General features: G+C 33.3%; 1 protein-coding gene across 3 annotated transcripts in view; it reads left to right on the top strand.

The window, feature by feature from the left end:
* LOC132951127 (protein O-mannosyl-transferase TMTC2-like) overlaps window positions 1–21,857 on the top strand; it is a 322,298-nt gene that overhangs the window by 296,975 nt on the left and 3,466 nt on the right. For all 3 annotated transcript variants that reach the window (XM_061022843.1, XM_061022844.1, XM_061022845.1), the window contains 3 exons: window positions 4,172–4,312; window positions 12,200–12,284; window positions 13,267–13,445. In XM_061022843.1, coding sequence (XP_060878826.1) covers window positions 4,172–4,312; window positions 12,200–12,284; window positions 13,267–13,445 — 405 coding nt within the window. The remainder of the gene's footprint in view (window positions 1–4,171; window positions 4,313–12,199; window positions 12,285–13,266; window positions 13,446–21,857) is intronic.

The following is a 21,857-nucleotide window of genomic DNA, read 5'->3' on the forward strand; positions in this document are numbered from 1 at the left end:
ACAAGACGCGCTTGTCCGGAACGTAGAAATGCCTTGAAATAGGGTCGTCTGCAATGTGATGGAAGCAGAGAACAAAAAAACTAATGGCTGTATTTGTGGAGGGTGTACAGAGCTACGGGGTCATGTCGTCATATGTCGCGTTTTAGTGGCGTTAGGTAATGCGTGCGAAAAAATAAAAGACATGATAGAAAAAGGATCAAGTGAAAAGTATCGAGAACAGTGGCCATAGACAGTCGGGAATCCGACAACATTGAATTTTTGCGGTACTCCATCGTAATAAAAGAGGAGGTGCTTAAAAAAAAACCGATGTAATAATATCATTATAGGTGCTCGGGGTAAAAACACTAAAAAATTAACACGTGACTCCGACTAATCTTGGGTTGAGTGTTTTCGTGGTTTTTTTTTATCGTATTATTTATTTATTCAACGTGCCCTTTTTGCTTTTCGCCCTTCGTGTTAGCGTTAATAATTAACACAACGTTGTAGTCGTCGTCGTCATCGTAGTCGTCTGCTGACCCTTTGTTTTCACCCTTGTTCGGTGGTGGGTGTTTTGTATTGTTTTTTGTTGTCCGTTATGATTTCCCGCCATCAAACGGTTCGGTAAAACAAAACGCCACCACACATGCTTCACCTACTCCATATCCGTGGCACGGTGTAAGTGTCACGTTTCGTGTTCTAAACTAAATAATACGAATTTGGTCTAAAAATTAAGGAACCAAGTCGACCTTTTTTATTCGAATTTTAATTTTTACAGTGTGTCGCAAATACTTGACACACGCTACACTTGTTATAGTACCACTTTCTGTTATTATAGTGTGTATTTCGAAGACCAAGACACTAAATTGTAACGATACACACACACACTTATTTTTATCAACATGCTCAGTCATACAAGTTATTAAGTGTGTGTGTGTAGTTTTAACTTGGCGCCTTAGCCTTCGACATACACACTATGATAATGGACAGTGGTGCCATAATAACAACACTGTCAATCGTTTTTACTTAAATATTGACAATCGTGTCCTTGTCATGTATAAAAAAAAGGAAAAACACATAATATGTCTTATAAAATATTATGTTAACATTTGTATAATATATTAATGTGTAGATATTATGTACCGGGATGACTATGGTATCGATATGTCTAGTAAGCCTTCTTATCAATACTTATATATTTTATACTTCCTAGTTTATAGTATGTAAAGGTCCACCACATAATATATGATCCACTATAACAATATTATCTCATAGAATTTACCTACGCCATATTTTTTTTTCTAATATAATAATTAATAACTTTGGTGACACGGCGTCCTGAATAGGCAATTTAACTGCACAACTACCGTACTGTCCATTTTCCAGTATCTCGTTCATTCGTTCGGGAGTACTTTTTTTTTATTTTTTTTTTTTACAAGAAATAAATTAACTTTTTTTATTCTGTAAAGAATAGAAACACATGATAAGTAGGAGCGAGCAGTACGAGAAAATGTAATACATTTAATAGGATTTAGTTTTGAACAAGGCACGACACCGACTATGCTTTATCCGATGGCGGGGATTACCCAGTAAAGTTTGAACATAAGCTCGCACTAATATCATGAGTGGATTAAAACAATAAATTTCGTGGGAAATTATAAAAGTGATTATAAAAGTGCACAGCTTCCCCGCGTAGGTGAATTCTTTAGTGACATAAATATTTTATGTTGCACAAAGTTAACAATTAAAAAGGTCGAGTTTAAACAATGTTTTCGTGATTCACGTGTACGGTATACTTTTCGGAATTCGTTTGATTCTGGTCGAGTCCGTTATTTTTAAACGCTTTTAAATAATCATAGACTTCGTACGATACGTTATAACTTATAAGTATATATATATTATACAATAATAATAAATTATTTCTACGTATTCAATATAATATATATATATATATGACATATGTACATCGTGTCCCACGAGGATTTACCCATTGCGATATCTCCTGAGATGATAAATATATCATAAATCTGTTTTTTTTTTTTTTTATTAGACTCATAGAGACAAGGATTACACATATTTTATTTTTAAGTTAGTTAATTTTTTTCGTAAAAAGGTTAAAAAAAGTTATTTTTTATTTTTGAAACAACTGAAGATAATCATTTTATAGAGTTTATTTTTGTGAAAATGTTGACTTTTCAACATTTTATTTTCATTAATATCATGGTTTTTAATATTTTTTTTTAGTTTATAGGTAAAATGGCAAAATCGGTTTTTGTCCAGGTGGCGAGTCTCCCTCTACGGCTAATGGGTATATCCTCACGGGACACCCTGTATATATATATATATATATTGAATACGTAGAAATAATATTATATTGTTTGATCTATGTATAAATTAGTATAGTATTATGTATTCAGCGACAAAGGCAACCAACAACAAAGTTCGCCGAATTTAAGTCAATCTAGATGCGAAATATGGTTGCATAAACTTATATCGGGTTAACCTAACTTTCAAGTCCAAAAACGCCTAACTGCGTCAGAGAGAACAATGGTGATATCGTGTATTCTTAGTCTAGCCCAAATCGGACGAACTTTGCGGTGATCTCCTGTAAATTTCAAATATATCTATGTAATAATATGTATACTGCGGTATTAATTTATTAGCAATCTTACGACAGTAACGCAATACTTTAATTGCGAGAGCCAAAACCGACTGGAGCAAATGTCGATCATTTGGGCAAGATTTAATTAAAAGATATTGAATAGGAGACGGAAACGTTTTAAGTTTGATAAATAATCTTTCGTGCAGAACTCGATCAAATACTCGAGATATAATATCTGATACGTCACGAGTGCAATATAAACGAATCTAGAACGAAATCCACTCGGGCCATATAATATATGGACACGATGGAAAGGTCATTTTTTTTAAACAAATATAATTAATACGATAAAAAATAATAAAGTAATTACATTTTACGTTTAATAACTGTTATTATATTATATAATATATCTGAATGACTTATTGAATTAAATAGTAAGTGAAAAATGTAATACCTACTCGAAAAGCTGACATCACCGGTCGACGGCCATACACAATGTTTATTTAATAAATTAATTAATACCATAAAATACCCAGCGGATGAGTAGTATTGTAAATAACAAACCTTATCAGTGATCGACTATAAATAAAATTAAAATATTATTGAAACAAAAAAAACTATATACCGCAAATACACTATAATATTAGACACTATACCCGATATAGTTATTAATAATAACTTATTATAGATGACGGGCTCGTAACGATAATGTTATTGTAGAGGTACTGATTTTGAATGACAAAATATTTTAATGTAATAATGTTCAACGATAGGCCACGAATAATTCAATCGTGCGATGATAACTATAGCGTTCGATATATAATATTTTTGGACATTATCTCTGCAGATTTTTGACGTGTGTACAACGCAGAGATTTTAGATCAAAAACTAACAATTATTTGCTAGTTTTTCCGAACAACAGTTCTTGAGCTAGTTTAAACATTCCTACTAGAGCCAATCATACAACCCTCTCGTGTTTAATAATATTATACATATTATATTATGTTTCAACGAATTTATAACCACATAAATATCCCACGATAGAAGAGAATTGCCAGAATTGTCGTGAACACAATATAATTATTATATTACAATACTATAATACACTACTTTTTATATACTATTCAGTGTTTGTGAGTTTTTGTTCTCAATAACAGACGTAGCAAATCAAGTAAGTATACTTACTAGGTAGTTATTTATCCAAGATACGTGTTGTTTATTTCATCAAACAAAAAAATATACCAATAATAAACGCGCGAATTCATAAAAAAAACTATTTGTGATTCAATTGAGTTACTCGCCCTAAATAATTTTAATTATTACCACCCCCTCCCTCCCCCCTCCCGTAACTATCTAATTTTTCTCCTCGTCTGTACGGATATCATCCCAATTTTGAATTCCCAAAATCCCAAGACTACGATAATAATTGTTTCGGGCGTTTTTCTCACTCCTTCCGATAGGAACCATTTTACCGGGGAGCTGATAAAATATCAGCGCATATTAGGGGGTTGATAGGCACCCCTGTTTCTCCCTTATATTCGATTGCGATGTAAAGCCATCTAGAACGTGCCTTATAGTTATTATCGTTTTCAGGTACTGTTCAGTTTGTATGGCGACGCGTTGGCGCAACTCAACAGACACAGAGAAGCCGAAATGTGGCACAAGGCGGCACTGGAAGTCGGGCCCGACCATGTTCCGGCGCACTTGAGTTACGGGAAATGGCTCGCAAAAAACGTGAGTTGAGGATTGTCACAATTATTATAATAGCAGTACGCCTGTAGTATTTAATATTATACAGTGCCATTATTACCAATGGTATTATGTGTCGACATTTTCGTCTCGATGAGACCACTGACGTGTTGCTTTAAATTTTAAACATTTTATAAACGATTGGATCTCTAAATCTCTTATAATAATATTATAGTGTTAAATTATTATTATAAACCGCGAACGAACGCGCATCAATTCGGTATCTCATAATATATTATAACTATAGGTTTAAAATGTACAAATTACACATTGTTACATTACATAATTATACTATTATGATAATACAAATATAATATAAATGTTTTGGCGAACAGGATGACAAAAATAGGTGGCCTGTATCCTCCCCACTCCCCCCTCGGGACACCCACGGATGCGTGGCGGCTGGATTGAATTATAGAAATCTGAAATCGTCTTTGGATAATTTCATATCGTTAACACTATAAAAACCTAACGTCGCTCTATCGAATGCCATAAAAATAATTTCAGCGGACTGAGCAAGGAGATATTATAATATTTTACCACTTGCAACTGTAATTATATCGTAATTTATTCCTCACGATCCTCACGACCATACAAAAGTGCAAAATGATGTGTACAATTCAATGGCCAAGATATTATGAATTAGTGTAATCGCATATTATTACCTATTTTGTATTTGTCATCACTCATCGATCGTAATTTTATAATAATATTAATTTCTTTATCGGGTGTAATGATAATAACTGAAGCTTGGTTAGAAATAAGAAAAAACCATCTGGACGATTGCGTGAGTAACTCCGTCAACAAAATAATATTATGTAGAATATTATATAATTCGTCTCTGTCGTGAAATAAGCCACAAAAATTCCGATCTGAAAAATGAAAATGATACGGCTAAAAGTGAAAATAAAATGTTAAATACCTCTTCTTATTACATAAATACATAGGTAGTAAAAACAATTTATAAAAACTATAAATTACATTTTTACTTTTCTTACGAAATTTTACAATGCGTCGAAAATCATATTCTAAAATCTAAGTGTGTAGCATAATATTATCAATTCACAAGCAACAAACAAGTCATATGATTTTACTCGGTCACATGCTAGGTATATGGCGATTATATTATATATGATTTGTATACGTAATACCCTATATCATATTTTATCGTACTCCACTTCGATAAATACTTAATAGGTAACAAATAATGGCACTTTGGATATTATATTATATTATTCATTGGGCGCAAAGTTTTCCCCTCTGCGATACGACCCAATAATATTATGCAACAAATGATAACCAAATATCGGTGAGACATTGACGGGATGTAATTGGTTAGATGTTTTTTTTTAAATTTGTTTAATAACTTTTTTCGCCGTAATGGCTCAACTTAATGCTCAACATTAAACGGTTGAAAAGTATAAAAGTTACTTTTAACTAAACTTGTAACTACGCATAACAAGTTACTTTTTTTCTTACTTAACGATTTTTTTTTTCACATCGGAGTCAATTCTGGATCACTGGTATAATTCGTGGCGGTATATAAACATTAAACATCCTTATAATTTTTCATTCGTTTGGAAGAATTGGCCCCAACTCCTCTCGAAATGTCGAATGCACTATTTCTGGATTCCAATAGGAATCAAAATAATGTTTATAAATACAACTTTATAATACATAGATACATTTCCATTGAAAGTTGTTACAGTCGAATCCAAATACATTGATATTTGAAAATATCTCAACAATAACACTGCCAGACCGCTTTAAGTTTGACATCTTAAGAAACGTTGATACCACGAACTCTTAAACAATATTGACGTAAACAATTTATAACTTAGGTTAGGTTGGTTTTTATTTTTATTAATATAAAGTTTTCCGGAAATGGTCATTCAAACTTAATATTGTTAAAATACATTTTTTTTAGATTTTATAACAAAAGATAACAATAACTTCTGTTGGTAGAGCACTAGAGTCTATCATTGCCTCTCTATCCGTTATGATTCTATATTGATTACTCTTGTATGTACTATTTTTATTACCTATATATTTAATACATTTTATTTCATTCGTGTAGTATTATGGAATGTATTTATTCTACAGTATAATCAGTTAAAAATAAAAATAACTGATTTTTAACTTAATTAATTGACTTTTTTTTGAAAAAATAAATAAAAGTAACTTTAAACAAAACTTTCATTTTTCTTTATTAACGTAACGAAACGAGTTTAAAAAAATTAGTAAACTTAGTCATCCTTGTACCTATACTTATACATGTGCCTGTTTTCCCAGAGTCTGCAGCAGTATTACGGACCTATGATTTTTAAAAATCGATACTATTATTATTATGAATATAAGGTACACCGATTTCTTTCTTACATGTTTATGATTTTGAAAAATACGTTTTTACACGACAGCTTAAAGTACTTTTGTTTGTAGATCGATTTTTCTCGTACACATTTATTTTTAAATGACAATACATAATTGTATTTCCGTGTTCTGAAACAAAGTACTTTTCTAAACATTTCTTTAATATACTGCAAAGTTGAATAATTGCCATTTTTTTTTTAATTTACATCAATCCATAATTCAAAGTTTAGACGAACGATGTTGTGCCTCTCTTCTCGTTTGAAAACATATTACGCATAACATATTATAATAATGCATACCATATAACGATACTTAAAAACAATATTATATATTATAAATCATTTGCTCAGTATATCTATTGTACATCGCGATGTTAAAAAAAACTATTCCGAATACGAAATTTAAAAAAAAAACTTAATCGGCAGCCTGCACATTTCGATAAATTATATTATATTGTCCACTGCGATTTACAGACGGAATTCGATTGCAAAACCGACCTAACGGATCACCACCTTGCTGTGCATATACCTATACCATAGTAGTAGTATAATATTATAGGATAATATTATTATATCTTCGTTCGCGGTATGTCCCGCTATAGAGTACGTGAAAATTATAACATATTATAATTATAATATTATACGCAAGCACGCATCATCGATAATTTATAATAGACATAATTTGTGTGTGCATAATATCATTACGCGCGATGACTTCGCGTAAGTTGAAAATTTTTTTTTCCATCCACAGTACACAGTCCTTGTCCGAACCGCATTTCACGCGAATTTGCCCCGTAGAACGTGTAGGACGTCCGTTTCCGGTGCCCGTCGGTGGGCTTGTGTGCGCAATAAATATAATATAATATATAAAACAAATAAAACGTCGCGGAACGACGATATAACACGTCTTGACATTACGCATAGTTTCGTTAACACGTGTAGGCACATAATATAATATATTATTATAATAATTCGTCTGTACACACAATGCACATAATATATTATTATTATTATTATTACTATTATACGGGTGGTAGGTTTATGTTATATACAACGCTTATTCGTATAAAGTGCATAACCCTCTTCTGGCATGGAAACGTTATTGCATTACTTCGGGCACCACCCACCACAGCTGCAGCCATACTATACGATATGTATATTATACGGAGTGATCTGTTGTTAAACGTCCGACGATTTTTTTCCAATTTCTCACATTTTTTTTTTTAAACAAACTCCAGAGACGACGAAAAACTTTCATAGTAAATTCGTTTTTTTCCTCTCTGAAATAGGTCCTCTCAAATTACGTATTCCACGTTATAAATTATATTTTAATGATAATTAATATAATGACAATATAATACACCTATAGGTGCATAATATTTATAAACATGTTTAATATTCTAAATTTTGCTATAGAACTTTATATTTTATTATACACTACGTAAATGTTTAACTCAACATTCTCGTATTACAATCTAATAATAATTATGCTTAATGCAGGCAAAGTGTACCTATGTATACATTAAAATGTTTTTTTTTAATTGTTCGTGTTTTAATTGGTTACAAAATAAAAATATCATTACATCGAATAGCTCACGTATGTGCCGCTAAATTTCACTAACTATACTGTTTGTAACTCATAATTTTTAAAACGTTTTTACACGTAGAAACCACTCGAATCACAGAGTGATGTACATGTTGATTGAAATTGAGATTTTCGGGGTCGATAAATCTCACATAATTTCTCTCACACAAGTTCTAAGCCCTGTATTATGTATACTGTCGGAAATTATGATAATTCAGAATATATAACTACATTTCGTAGGGAATGTCTCAAATGCCTCATTGAGTTGTTAGCCAATGGACTGCTATAAAAGTGTCATTTATTACAGCACTAGCTGTGTGACCCAAATTTGTTCGGGAAAAATTGAACGAAACATAAAATGAAGTGGTATATCGGTGAATGGTAAATTTCGGTTTTTAGTGCACCTCAGTTCTCAGTTAAATACTTAAATTGGGTGTACTTAAGTTTGTGAACTAATTTTACCCAGATAGAAAATCCTCGTGTGGCAGATTAGATATAGCACTTTGTAAATTTTCGAACGTGGTTGAAACTACTCTCTAAACTTAACTAATATCTCTAATAACAATATCTGAAACTTTCGTAAAAATTAACTGAGCAGTTTTTAAGTCTAGAAGCTATATTACGGACATTGCTTTTTGTTGTACATTTGAATAACGAACAATTAATTAAATATTATTTTATTTTATTTTAAAAAAAATGCCATACCAATTTTTTTTTAGTGTCTTTAAAACAAATTTATGTGTGAGTCACCCCATATAGCAACCCAGTAGCCTCAAGCTTCAACCTATATAGTGGTTGAAAAATGAATTAAAGAACACTCCCAGAGTCTCAAATAATATACATGCCAATTGGTTCTGCAGCAGTTTCCCAGTCTATAAGTCCCATACAAACGTGCATTCATTTTTGTAATATAATAATATATAGAACTTATATATGTATATTATGAACTATGATCATTTCTATGCAACTTATTCGTAATTTTAGGAAACATTTCTAATGTTGGCATCATTTCTTACGCATTGTCAAAAATGTCTAGCGAATAATAATATCGATTCCTACATGAAACAGGTAATCCCGTTATCGCATAGTCATTTGTTGACAATGTCTGATTGTCATCATTGTTGGTAACACATGTATATTATATAAGCAGATATATATCGTCCATTCTATATTGGGCATCGCATTAAATTGCTTTCGACCCAAGTAGGTCTGGTAAACACTATCCATGTTAAATCAGACTAGGTTGGTTCATTCGCAGAGATATTATAATTATAATATATAAATTGTCCAGTCGAACGGTGAATTAAATGGAATCCGTCGTAGTCGTTTCAATTCACTGCGCCCGCGTCCCGTCACGATTGGTTTTAGATCGAAATTCGTGTCAAATCGGTATAAATTTATCACATCGAAAAAGGAAAACTCAATAACCCACTTACCATCCGTAGGAATCTACGTCAGAGAACCTTTCACGGTCACAGAAGATATTCTGTTCTTGTGTTCTTTATATTATATAGTTGATAATTTATTTTTATATTTTGTGACTTCGCGTCAACAAAACAACGAAACGCGTTAAAAAATAAATATCAATTGGCCTTAAGACACGAATACCATGACATAGCGTCATATTAACATAAATATAATATTGCAGTAATGGTACAAACTATATTATAGCCTATACAATATTATAACCATTATCTAAATATTTCTATTATTATGATCAGAGCTCTAAATCTTAGTTACACACACCAATCGCACGGTGTATATCAAGCTACGAGCACAATATGATTTGTTTTTAACGTCATAACATTAATTTCAGCAATATCAGTGAGCCCAGAACTTTTGTTTATCCGCAAGTCAATATTATATAGAATGAAAACCACCGCCCTAGACGGCACCTTATATATACGTATAAAATATACATATATATATACAACCAATAATCGACAATATATATATATACATTATACATATAATATATACCTGTCTATAATACACCCCGTGTATACATTCGGACTTTTGTGTTTGGATTTGCAGTCGTCTATATATAGGTACAAAAGTTTGTTTGTCAAATCGTACACCGCCGGGAGTTTATATTTTCATCTCCGAGCGCAAATAGTAATAATAATAATAATAATAATAATAATAATAATAAACCAAAAAGGAAATAACAGAAAAAAAAATGTTTTCCTTTCCTACTCACGCGCCGTGACCTAGTTTTTGACGATGATTAAAAATCTATTGTTCTTTTGTTTGTTTTTCCGGTTTTAGAACTTCGTAGTTTTCAATACGGCGATGATTAAACGATAAAAAAAAAACCGGTAGATTAAAAAAATAAAAATAAACTTCGTTCGTTAATCCGTCAACGCTCGTGAGTCCGACAAACGGAAATAATTCGAATTGTACCTATTCACCGGCGCGTTACCATAATTGAAACATCGATTGGATTGCAGTGTACCTGCAGTTACACGGCGGCGGCGTCGGCGGCATCAGTCGCCGTTTTAAAATAACGAGATTACGTTTGATTCGTTTGATACTGTTCCACATTCGAGTTTACGACGTAATAATATTACAACGTTCATATTTTAGCCAAACAAAAACCAAGACCGAAAAGCAAAAAATTACGACACGATAATTAAACATTAGTCCATTCACAATAATAACACGTCGATCATGGAGAATCATCGTGTCTTGAAATGAATTATGTTAAGTTTTCATATACAAAATATCCATCACAGACGCGTGAGCTTACGAGTTTAACATCCTAGTCATCGGATAAAAGTTCTGAAAACATATTTGAAACGTCCATGCGAAGTTTCTTGATAAACGATTTTTCCACTTTTTTTGGAATTCCCCATTTTCTAACCATTTTTATACTATTATAATAATATTTTGAAAGTCCGAATATTATGCATTTCATATACTAAGGTAATTCTTATAATATTTAAGAGACAAATTGGATTACAAATGTAAGAGAGTAGTTTTCAATTAAATTGTATATGAAAAATTATAGAAAATATAAGAAAATTATATGGTTTCAGAACTTTTATCCGATGGATAGTCTATACTATTGGCATAAGACAGATCAACTTTGATATAAATAGGATGAATAGGTTAGTATTGACTATGATTGAAATGTTTCACCAAATAAAACAATATAATTAATATTCGTGTAATAGTGAAATGTGCGTGCAGGTCCCGGAGCGCTCTTCCATTTCTTTTACACGCGGTCCCCGGCAGGATCCTTATAAAAACGTTATTAGAAGACGAGAAACAATAATGAACCTACTCGGAGTAGGACACACGACACTCACTCACCGATACCTTATGTCAAGAGAATTAACCGACATCTGCACCACCTGTGGAATATGACTCAAAGTCAAACACTACGTCTAATTAACTGAATGCCGTAATTTCCAACAAGAACGTGAAGAAACTCTAACCGACTCTATAGGGTTAGGTTCTACAGCCAAGCTATTCAAACATCTCAAACTTCCTAATCCGTACCATAAAATATAAAATGTTATAATGTAATTTATGCATACAGTAATAGTTTATACGTTAAACACTACAGTATTTTATTATCTCCAGTGGCCGATGCGTTTAACAAAATAGGTATACAAAAAAATAATTTATGTCTTCGTTCGTAACACAATAACTCTGTCATGAAGATCGGAAGATGTATACACATAATAATATATCATAGTGCGTAATATTTAATCTAATACCTTATCACTTACCGACAACTAATTGTTACTTAGGTCGACAAAATGCATAAACGATAAAATAATATAATATATTTAATATTATGTATAATTTTTATCTCACGAAAACACTTTGTTTTCTTAACCTTTTAGATTGTTTTTTTTCTTTTTTATTACTTTTGTTCATCCTGTGATTTACATAACAAATTTATTTCAGAGAACGCGTATTCACGAGGCAGAAAATTGGTTTCTACGGGCAAAAAAATTGGCTCCCGGTGACGCGTCCGTGTACAAACATTTCGGTCGGTATATATTTTATATAATGCATTACGCAATAACAATAATAATAATAATAATAATAATAATAATATTATAAAGTAGTCTCGACTTCCGAGAAAAAAAATTCACGAAAAAAGCTAATAATATTTGAATATATAATGTACTATCTGATCCCGTTCACTTCGTTGCCCGTAAAAATGACAACTCTTAAAAAAATTGTGATTGTTCAACTCCTTTTGGGCGTAACTCGCTATAATTGCAACTCAATATCGACCCACCGATGTTCTTAAAGAGCTCAAAACAAGTCAAAATATTTTGAAAATGTTACTGTGTATAGACAATGCTAATATAAACATTCAGTCAAAAAATGTCATGTATCTCTACGGTAATTTGTTTTAGAATTAGGTCAAAAACCAAAAAAAATTTTAGCAAAAACCGATTTTGCGGAAAAATTCGAGTTTTTTCTTAATTTTTCTTTTATTTTTCACAGCGATTTTGAAATCTACTCGGAAATTTTGACTTTTGACCCCCCCCCCCCAAAGTACCAACTAGATTTACATTCCTATCAGAAAAGATACTGTTGAAGAAAATCTAAAAAATACATGCATCGCTCCGCTAAAAATCTAAAATACTACTTTCTGATATTACTATTTTAATTTTCAATCTGCAACCAATTAATAGCAACCTCACAGTAAACAAAAATATATTATTATTTAGTTTATTTTTTTGCTGGACAGATGACGCCACTATTACATATGTTTAGCCATTTCGATTTAGTAGGGTCGTCCTCTCACCTCAAACAACTTGATCGGTCTAAATGTATGTCTATAAAAACTGCTCCGTGATATATATGCTCCTCTTTAAATATAAAAATACTGCAAGACGATCGAATAAGTAATTTCAGAGACAACCCGTAATAAGTTTTCCATTTTCACACACATATATATATAATATAAATATTATGTCAACATTTTTTTCCGGTTTTTCACCTTTCCGTTTTCACAGGAGTTTTTCTGCTGGAACAAGAACGGTACCCCGAAGCCGCGTCGCAGCTAGTGGAAGCCGTCGCCCTGGAGCCCGAAGACTACGACCTGACAGTGACGGCAGCCACCGCGCTAAGGCAGGCGGGCGTGTCGCTCAGGGCAGAGGACATGTACAGAAAGGCAGCCACACTCAGGCCACAAGTACGACGATCTATAATATCATTAATGTTTAGTTGTTTTCATTTTCCCGAGAAATTTGTGCGAAGGACCCGTCATTTATCGGCGAAGCGATGTATCGAGATAAGGGGTCCGTGGGAAAATTTTTTGAATGTTTTAAATCAACCACGAGCTCAAAAATATAAAAATATATAAATAATCATAAAATTCAAATTTTTTCCATAAATTTGAAGTTTGAACATTTTTCGAGTTAACGCGAAAAAATTGCGATTACGGACAATGTCCGTTATCCACGCAGTCATATTAAAGACTCGTATAAATATATATTCTTATAATCCACTCGCTTTAATCCTTTACCGTCCTTGTAAACAAAATCAAAGCGTTTATAAAATCGATTTTTATTTCACCGTTCAAACATAACGAACCATTACAACTTGACTGCGGCAGCCGTAGACCCGATCGAGGTGCATAAAATATATAATTTAACACCGCGTTTTATATATATGTGTGCACTTGTTATACAATATATAATAATATATTATGTTTATATTCGAATTAACGTTTTGAAAATTACTTAATATTCTCCTGTTGAAATTTCGTTTGTATCACCTAATGCTTGATGTGCCACCCGGGGCGGAAAGGGCTAAATTCTCGCGTGTGATCGATCGTCGGAATCCGAAAGAGGGACTCTGAAACGATGTGCAGCGAACCACACTGTCGTGTTACACAGCACACGACGTATAATACGATTAGGGAAGGCACACATAAAGTACATTCAAATGCAATGTCGTAAATTAGTTTTTTGGTAATACTTTTGCAAAACTTGCGTGCGGATGCAGTTATAATGTTATTAAGCACCTATACGCATAATATATATATATAGGAAGGAATGTACCGCGTTTTAGGACGGAGATTCTATTTATAGAGTTTCGCAAATTCGAGTTTTTGTGTCGCGTAAGCATTTATTTTCTCGGCGTCTGTTTATGTGCACGTGATTTGGAACGTAGCCGAGACGAAAATCCGTACGATAAATAAATCATCACGAGGGTTATTGGTCTGTATTATAATATTATATTATATACATTATACACGCACACATTCGTGTACAGGACGCTCGCCTATTATTATTATAATGTTATTGTAGTACGCGTTTGATATATTATAATATTATAGAAGCTGTAACGTGATAGAAATCGAAAACAATTCGGTTCGCTCTGTATATAACATACATTGTTAGACGACGTAATGTGTATGGTATATAACCGCTACGTGGACGGAAAATAGAGTTGCGAGCGGTGGTATGGTATAATAATAACAATAATAATAAAACAATTAAAAAATAACTTCTAAATCCCAATAACAATTAATGGACATCGCCTCCACAGTATACGTTTCGGGTTAATGATTGTTTTCGAAATAATATTTTAATGGTGGCTTGGCGCGTTACGCAACGTGGCTGAGAGTAAATAACGGCCGCTGCCACTAGTTCTCGGATGGGTGACCACCCGGAGTCGAAGTGCGCAAAAACCAGGCCCACACATACACGTGTTTTCAACCGTTCCAACCCTACCAACCTTACAGGCTAATGACCTCAGTCGTCAAAGCCAAAATACAATAGAAAAAAAAACGAAAAAATCGATCAAACGACGTTGAATTCGGACATTCGTCGTGGCCATCGTCATTTAATTCTCTCTCTATTTCTTTTATTATTTTTATTATGTTTTCTCAATCTGTCGCGTTTAGGCATAATAGTATATTATTGTCGTTTAATGACTCCATAGACCATAGCCATATGCTATTATTATGATTGTTTTGTCGCGAATTCTGCTCGTCTAACACCACTCGTAGATCACACATCCAGAGATCTCTTCCCCGTCAAAACTATCCCCTTACATTTGGACATTTGGTTGAATTTTAGGGGGATTAGAAAAATCCAATGTAAAGTGACCCACAGAAGCTGCTACCTCCTATCAAAGACACTAGTATACTATTTAGATATTATAATCATGTACCATGTATCATGTATTGTTAATACGAATAATATGAATATTCTATAATGAATGTCATAAATAATAATATTATATATATTATATATACATTGATTAAATAAAGAAAATGTATTAATAATTGCTATTGTTAGTGATTTTAGCGCCATCTGTTGGCCGAATGTTTTACAATTTGTAAAAAATTATTAAAAATTAATAACGGTAATAATAACATTTTGAATAGTTTAAACTTTGAGAGGGAGGGGCTAACGAAATTAAATTTATTGGGAGCTAAGCTTTCTGAGCCCCCCCTCCGATGCCCACCAAAGTTTGTTTGCACCATAAACGTTAATACGCATTAATATAGTGAATAAATAGTAAAGCAGGTTACCTCCACTCGATCACTTTGATCCGTTTTGGTATAAACAAATTCACCACCTACATAGACTGCAATATTATTAAATTTATTCTCTCGTGGATTTATTAACAAGTATTTCCCCTCCCCCTTCCACAGATAAGACAGACATTCATGCTTTGTGTGACTTCCCGCTGTAAGATTTGTAATCGTTGCCAGCAGTTTTGGCCTCTAACCTGAGGCACACAAAATACCAGAAAAAAAGAATTAATAATAATTCTCGTTGAATTTTTTTAACAATTAAACGCTAGACGTCAAGTTTGGCAAACAGCATATTTTACCGTTGAACACACAATGGCCGAAATTAATGAACGCGTGGTATGTGGTTGTGGTATACTGTGTTGATAATATATACATTTATAAATTGTCTCGACAATACAAATATTAATGATAACAATTTTACACTCGATTCATCGCGATCGGTGCGCATATACATGCTGCCTTTCGGCAAGCATTCTCATCCCCATTTTTTCTTTTGATAATGAATTTATTCAAATTCTGATTAATTATGGAATCTTTAAATATATACTCATATTATTTTCACCTGTTTATATTTCTGTGACGTTGAAGTGTAAGTCTAAACCACCCAACTTTTTTTTTTGAATTTTAAAATGTTGATGGATTCACTGTGATCTACAATAATAAATTATACATTATATTGAGGTGTATTCGATGTCTGGTGATTTTTTTACGCTCTTTTAGTCGTACGGTCCACTCTGGACGTCAAGCACATAATCGTTAATAACGTTTCGCTGGTCCGATAGCGTCGTAGTCGTCGTTTCTCTTGTTATAAGCCCACTGAAACTTCTTGTTCGACGAAAGGATGAGTGAAAATCGTCTGCCGAGTGGCGGCCGATAGTATAATATTATGAGTGTTTTACCGGAAATTCATTATTTCGTATACCTACATAGGCCGAACATTATTATTGCGATAATCGCGTTTATGGACCGCGTCTGGAATTAGGCCGTCTGCAATAGTCGAGGAGCGGCGGCCAAGTTCGCGGGACAGCAGTGAGCGCGGGGGGGGGGGGGCACCCGGCCAGAAGAAGATTATGTGGAAATGTCGATTTCGCGTGCGACGAACGGTTTAATTGGAAACACGCCCCCTCTTCGGGTTTAATTCAGACGTCCGAAACTATCGTCATTTTAGACCCGACCCGATCACCCCTCGTCGTCCGCGACTTGGTGTGGACGTGTGGTGCAGACGTCGGCGACAATGCATTCGTTAACCACCACGACCACGACTGCACGCGAACAGAGAACCGTCGCCGCCTGTGATTATAATTTATTTATAAATGTGTATACACCGCAGCACAGTGTATACAGGGCGTGTATGTTGAATGATAGTATAATATTATTATGATGGTGTGCAACCCGTTTATACCACACGGATGCCCACCATATTATGGCATCGGAAGGAAAACGATTAATGCCGAATTTATAAATCGGTGTTGCGTTTTCGAAATATTTTATAATCTAGTAATAATAATAATAATAATAATAATAATAATAACTGGTAGGTTTTTTAAATCCGTAAATTCGGCGCTGGGGACGTCTAGGAAATTCGTCTAACTTTCAGGGTGATTTCTGGTTGCGTATTGGCTATAATTTGTACTTTGGTTCAAAAGTTAGAAATTTACTGTACCTTTAATATAATCTAGAATTACAGAAAGAAAAAAAAAACACGAACATATTTTGATAAAATTGAATTACGTTTACCTACTTTGAGGTTTTTCTAAAATTATCGACGCGTGTGATATTTTATTATATACTTAACAAAAACTTACTGACCCAGTTGAAATTTTGCAAGTGCATCACGTTCCGTTAGGTTCGATACATCTGCGATTGCATCTATAAATCAAAATAAACCTAATCTGCTCGAGAGTTTAATATGAAATTACTAAACATAATATATTGCTATTATATTTAGCAAGAGACGTAAATTCAACAATCCAAATTTTATTGTGTGCACCAAAAGGAAAAAAAACATTTTATTTCTCTCTATCGAGAGATTTGGTCCCAAAACTGATTGCTATACGCCGTAATAAATAAACTTATAATAATTTAGTACTAAATTCGTCCATTTTGTGTGAGCAAGACTATTGCATCTTGTTCGTCTAAAATGTATTTATTTTGCGACAGACACAATTTTTTCCGATAATGTTATCGTAAAGAATACATTTTATGGAAATACGCTATTTAGCCGTTTAGATATGCGACCATTTCGTCTGTGTTATTTTTCGAAGTTACGATTATTTCGTATAGTTTGACATATATTTCTCGTAAGAATATAATCATTGGAATATTATTATTGACAAATATGACATCGGCCCTGTGCATATATGTTTTTTGGAGTTACGTCGTTTGCGCCGAATGAGCTGACGCGATATGGGTTGTCGTTCGACCGGAAAAATCGTTACGACGAAACATCAATTGTTTTTTTTTATTTGCCGGAAAAGTTTTACCGTTTCAAAATGTACAGCGTAGGTACCTTTATAATACTATATATATGTATAATGTGATATTTGTCATTTTTTCCGCTCAAAAATTGATCGATTTGAATATATATTATGCATGCATAATACGTCATATATTATATACAATAATATAGTCGCGGATTTACGTAATCGGATCATCCCGTAAAAACAATGCAATATAATAATATTATATTATAACAAAAAATAGTAGGTTCACTCAGACACGATAAATATAATAATATGATATAATACAAAATAGTACGCACTCCGACGCGATATATATGTACAGCGAAACCTCTAAATCCCGTACTCTCTCGGTCGCTGACATTTTGTCCGCTATTCGGAGGTGCCCGCGTTATTGGCGAGGCGTGACCGTTAGCAGATGTTTCGCCAACTATTTTTTATTGTACATTCGCGTTAGTTTGCAGACATATCATCGCGTCGGCAGCACAGCAAACGTGCAACGATAAAAATATCGAGCGCACATTATTTCGGACGGTCGCGAGCTCGGAAAGATCACGAACGGCCGATATCCAGCTCGACCCAGCCCCGTCGATTACCCGCTGCAGTTATTGCGAAAACAGCGTTTTGAATATTGATAAGAACCCTATGGCCGCACGACTGGGGCAATAGTAATACTCAGACCTGCAATAGTCGCGATCACATCTCCGTGCGACCGTTATAGCGTCCATTTAACACACACACACACACATGCGATAAAATAGGTACTTACCTGTACAATAACGAATCACCCTATACGTGCAGAGGGAAACCGTTTGTTTTTTCCTTTATCGTGTATTTCTTTCTTTTCCGACGCTTTTATAATATCATGATTATCGTTGATTCGTCGTCGTCGTCCAGTCGACTAAAACTGTATGATTTATTTGGTGGGGTTCGAACACGATATATTATATTATTATCTCTGTGCGGCCGACGCTTTAACACATACACACGCACGCGTGCGATAAAATAAGTAACCTACTCGAATCGTGCGCGGAGGGAAACACCGTTCTGTCGACATAGATATTATATTATGTTTTTGGCCTGGGTACGACTTTTTTGTCAGCCGATTTTTGTAACGCCTTGTTTATTGCCATACAAAATGCAAATCAACAATGAATAAAAAAAATTAAATATTGAGTCGTGGCGGCGCACTCACGTAGTTTATTTATTTGAATCCTTTAGCTGATTTAAGTCGATATAATGTATTATTATCTTCAAGAAAGTCATTGATTACAATGATACCAATATATTACGCAGATCACCACCGAAGATAGAGTCAATAAAATAAAATTAAAAAAGCGTTCAATAAAATATGGCACAAATCAAACAATAACGCGTTCACAATGCGGTAAATTAAAAAAAAAAACATTTGAATTTGCATTAATTGCATTCCACACAACAGTAAAGATGCATCTTTACCAAAAGTATGTTTTATTTTATATTTGTGTGGGTAAAATCGCCACGAACTTTTCAAAAGATTTCGTTCAAAAATTATTACAAACGGCACAGACGGGCTCTGCGTTTTTGGAAAAGGTGCTCAAATCGTTTTCCAACATTTACGGTATGACAATCAAAATTAGGATTTCTGATGTTTTACAATTACATAATAATATGACGTAGGTACTTATATTTATTCTTAATTGGCGTCATTCTTATGAAACGTTTACTAATTATTTAAAAATGTAATTTCATCATAATTCCAACGTTGTTGGTACATATTAAATAATACTTTTGTACCCTGATTTTTAACGCTGTGATAGTGTAATAATATACGGACTGGAAAAAGGGAAAAGTAGCAAAGGTACGTAGTAACAATAACTATTGCGGGATAACCGACGGTTTAAGCTTTGGAAAGCGCTAATATGTCCCTATGACCATTAAATAATAATATATTTTATTTTATTTTCGGGACAAGCGACATTTACCGACAAAGATATTAGATACCAAAAGCTACAAAAACAAAGTAGCTTTTTCGGGGGTACAAGCGACTATCGTAAAAGTTGTGCGGGCTATATCCGACGAGCACATTGCGCTCGGATAAAACTATTACAGCTTATCATAATTTTTAATTTTGATATAGATGACACGATAAAAATACGTCTGTTATTCCTTTTCATCAGCTTTTTTTTACTGATTATTTCAATGCGGTATTAATATTATATGCTTGAAACATCTGTTAGGTACTTCTAATCTTAAATATTGTGCTCAATGAAGACGTGTTCAATTGGATATTTTTTAAACCCGCAATTCGTGTAGATATAAAATAATCGTAGGAAATAGGAATGTTTTGCAATAAACAGTATTAAAGTGATTTTAGAGTAAGTAACATACTATGGAATTTAAATACATAACGACAACAAATGATAAGCCTTTTATCAAACCATTTCCTCCATGACGCTAAAGTTGAGAACATATAAAAGGACTTTCTAAAAAAACCGACAAGTCCACATGTTTTAAAAAATCTCTTTTTCTCGTAATAAAACAAAGAAAATAATCCAAGTGAATGCAACAACCAGAATAGGCCGTTATTAGTACCTTTTCAATGTGCATGTACATTCCACAATTTTGTTGATGTCAAAATATAAAGTTCTCTTTTATATTTCGAAAAAATGATAACTGTGTGGAAAAAACTAGACAAGTCAATATCATATCAATGTCGTTACATTTTTATAAAATACCAGCTGCCCGACATTGTCCGTGCCAAAGATATGTTTTATTAAAAAATATATTTTTAATAAGATGTGTTTCCATATTTTTACTAATACAATTATAATAGTTGGTAATGCAATATGTAACCAATAGCAACCGTTAAAAAAAACACACAAAAATAATATTATTTTTTCGTGAGCTAAAAATAATGCATATATGAGCTAACCTTTAGCTACCTATAAGGGTTGAAAAAATGTTAAAACTTTTTTCAAAATATATTCTATCATTTAAAAAAAACCTCATGGTTACCAAATGAGTGGTTCCCGAGAACATGCGTGACAAAGATTCTCATTTTTTCACATTTATCAAATAGATAGACAACTTAACTATAAGGCAGGTGACATACTGGGGAAATTTGTTTTATACAATTAATCTCATGAAACATATTTTATGGTCAATACACATAGAACAAATTTATTTTATGAATATTTTTACACCTACCTACCGTTTAGTTCGTTCAGCTCATTTTAATCGGTCTAATAGTGTCATAAAATATGTATTTCATCGAATTAAACATTTTAAACAAGTATAACTTTGAACGAAAATGTCAAACACCATGAGACTGTCCGTTGATCATCCTGAAAAAAAATGACTTGTCTGGTTTTTGCCTTGTCGAGCCCTTCGTTTTTTATTCTCTCCTCCTGAACATTGTAGTAACGCCTTCGCATTAGGCACATCTATTATTTCTCATTCTACCCATCGATGACATAACTCTAATACCTAACGATACAGACGGTATCGCCAAAAGTCACCGCGGGTCACCACTCCAAACCCTCTCCCACCATCAACCACCAACTCCTCCGCCGCCTCCTCCCCCACGACTTCTACCGCCACCACAACCGTCACC

The sequence above is a fragment of the Metopolophium dirhodum genome, chromosome 8 (genome assembly GCF_019925205.1).
Source record: "Metopolophium dirhodum isolate CAU chromosome 8, ASM1992520v1, whole genome shotgun sequence".
Classification (NCBI taxonomy): domain Eukaryota; kingdom Metazoa; phylum Arthropoda; class Insecta; order Hemiptera; family Aphididae; genus Metopolophium; species Metopolophium dirhodum.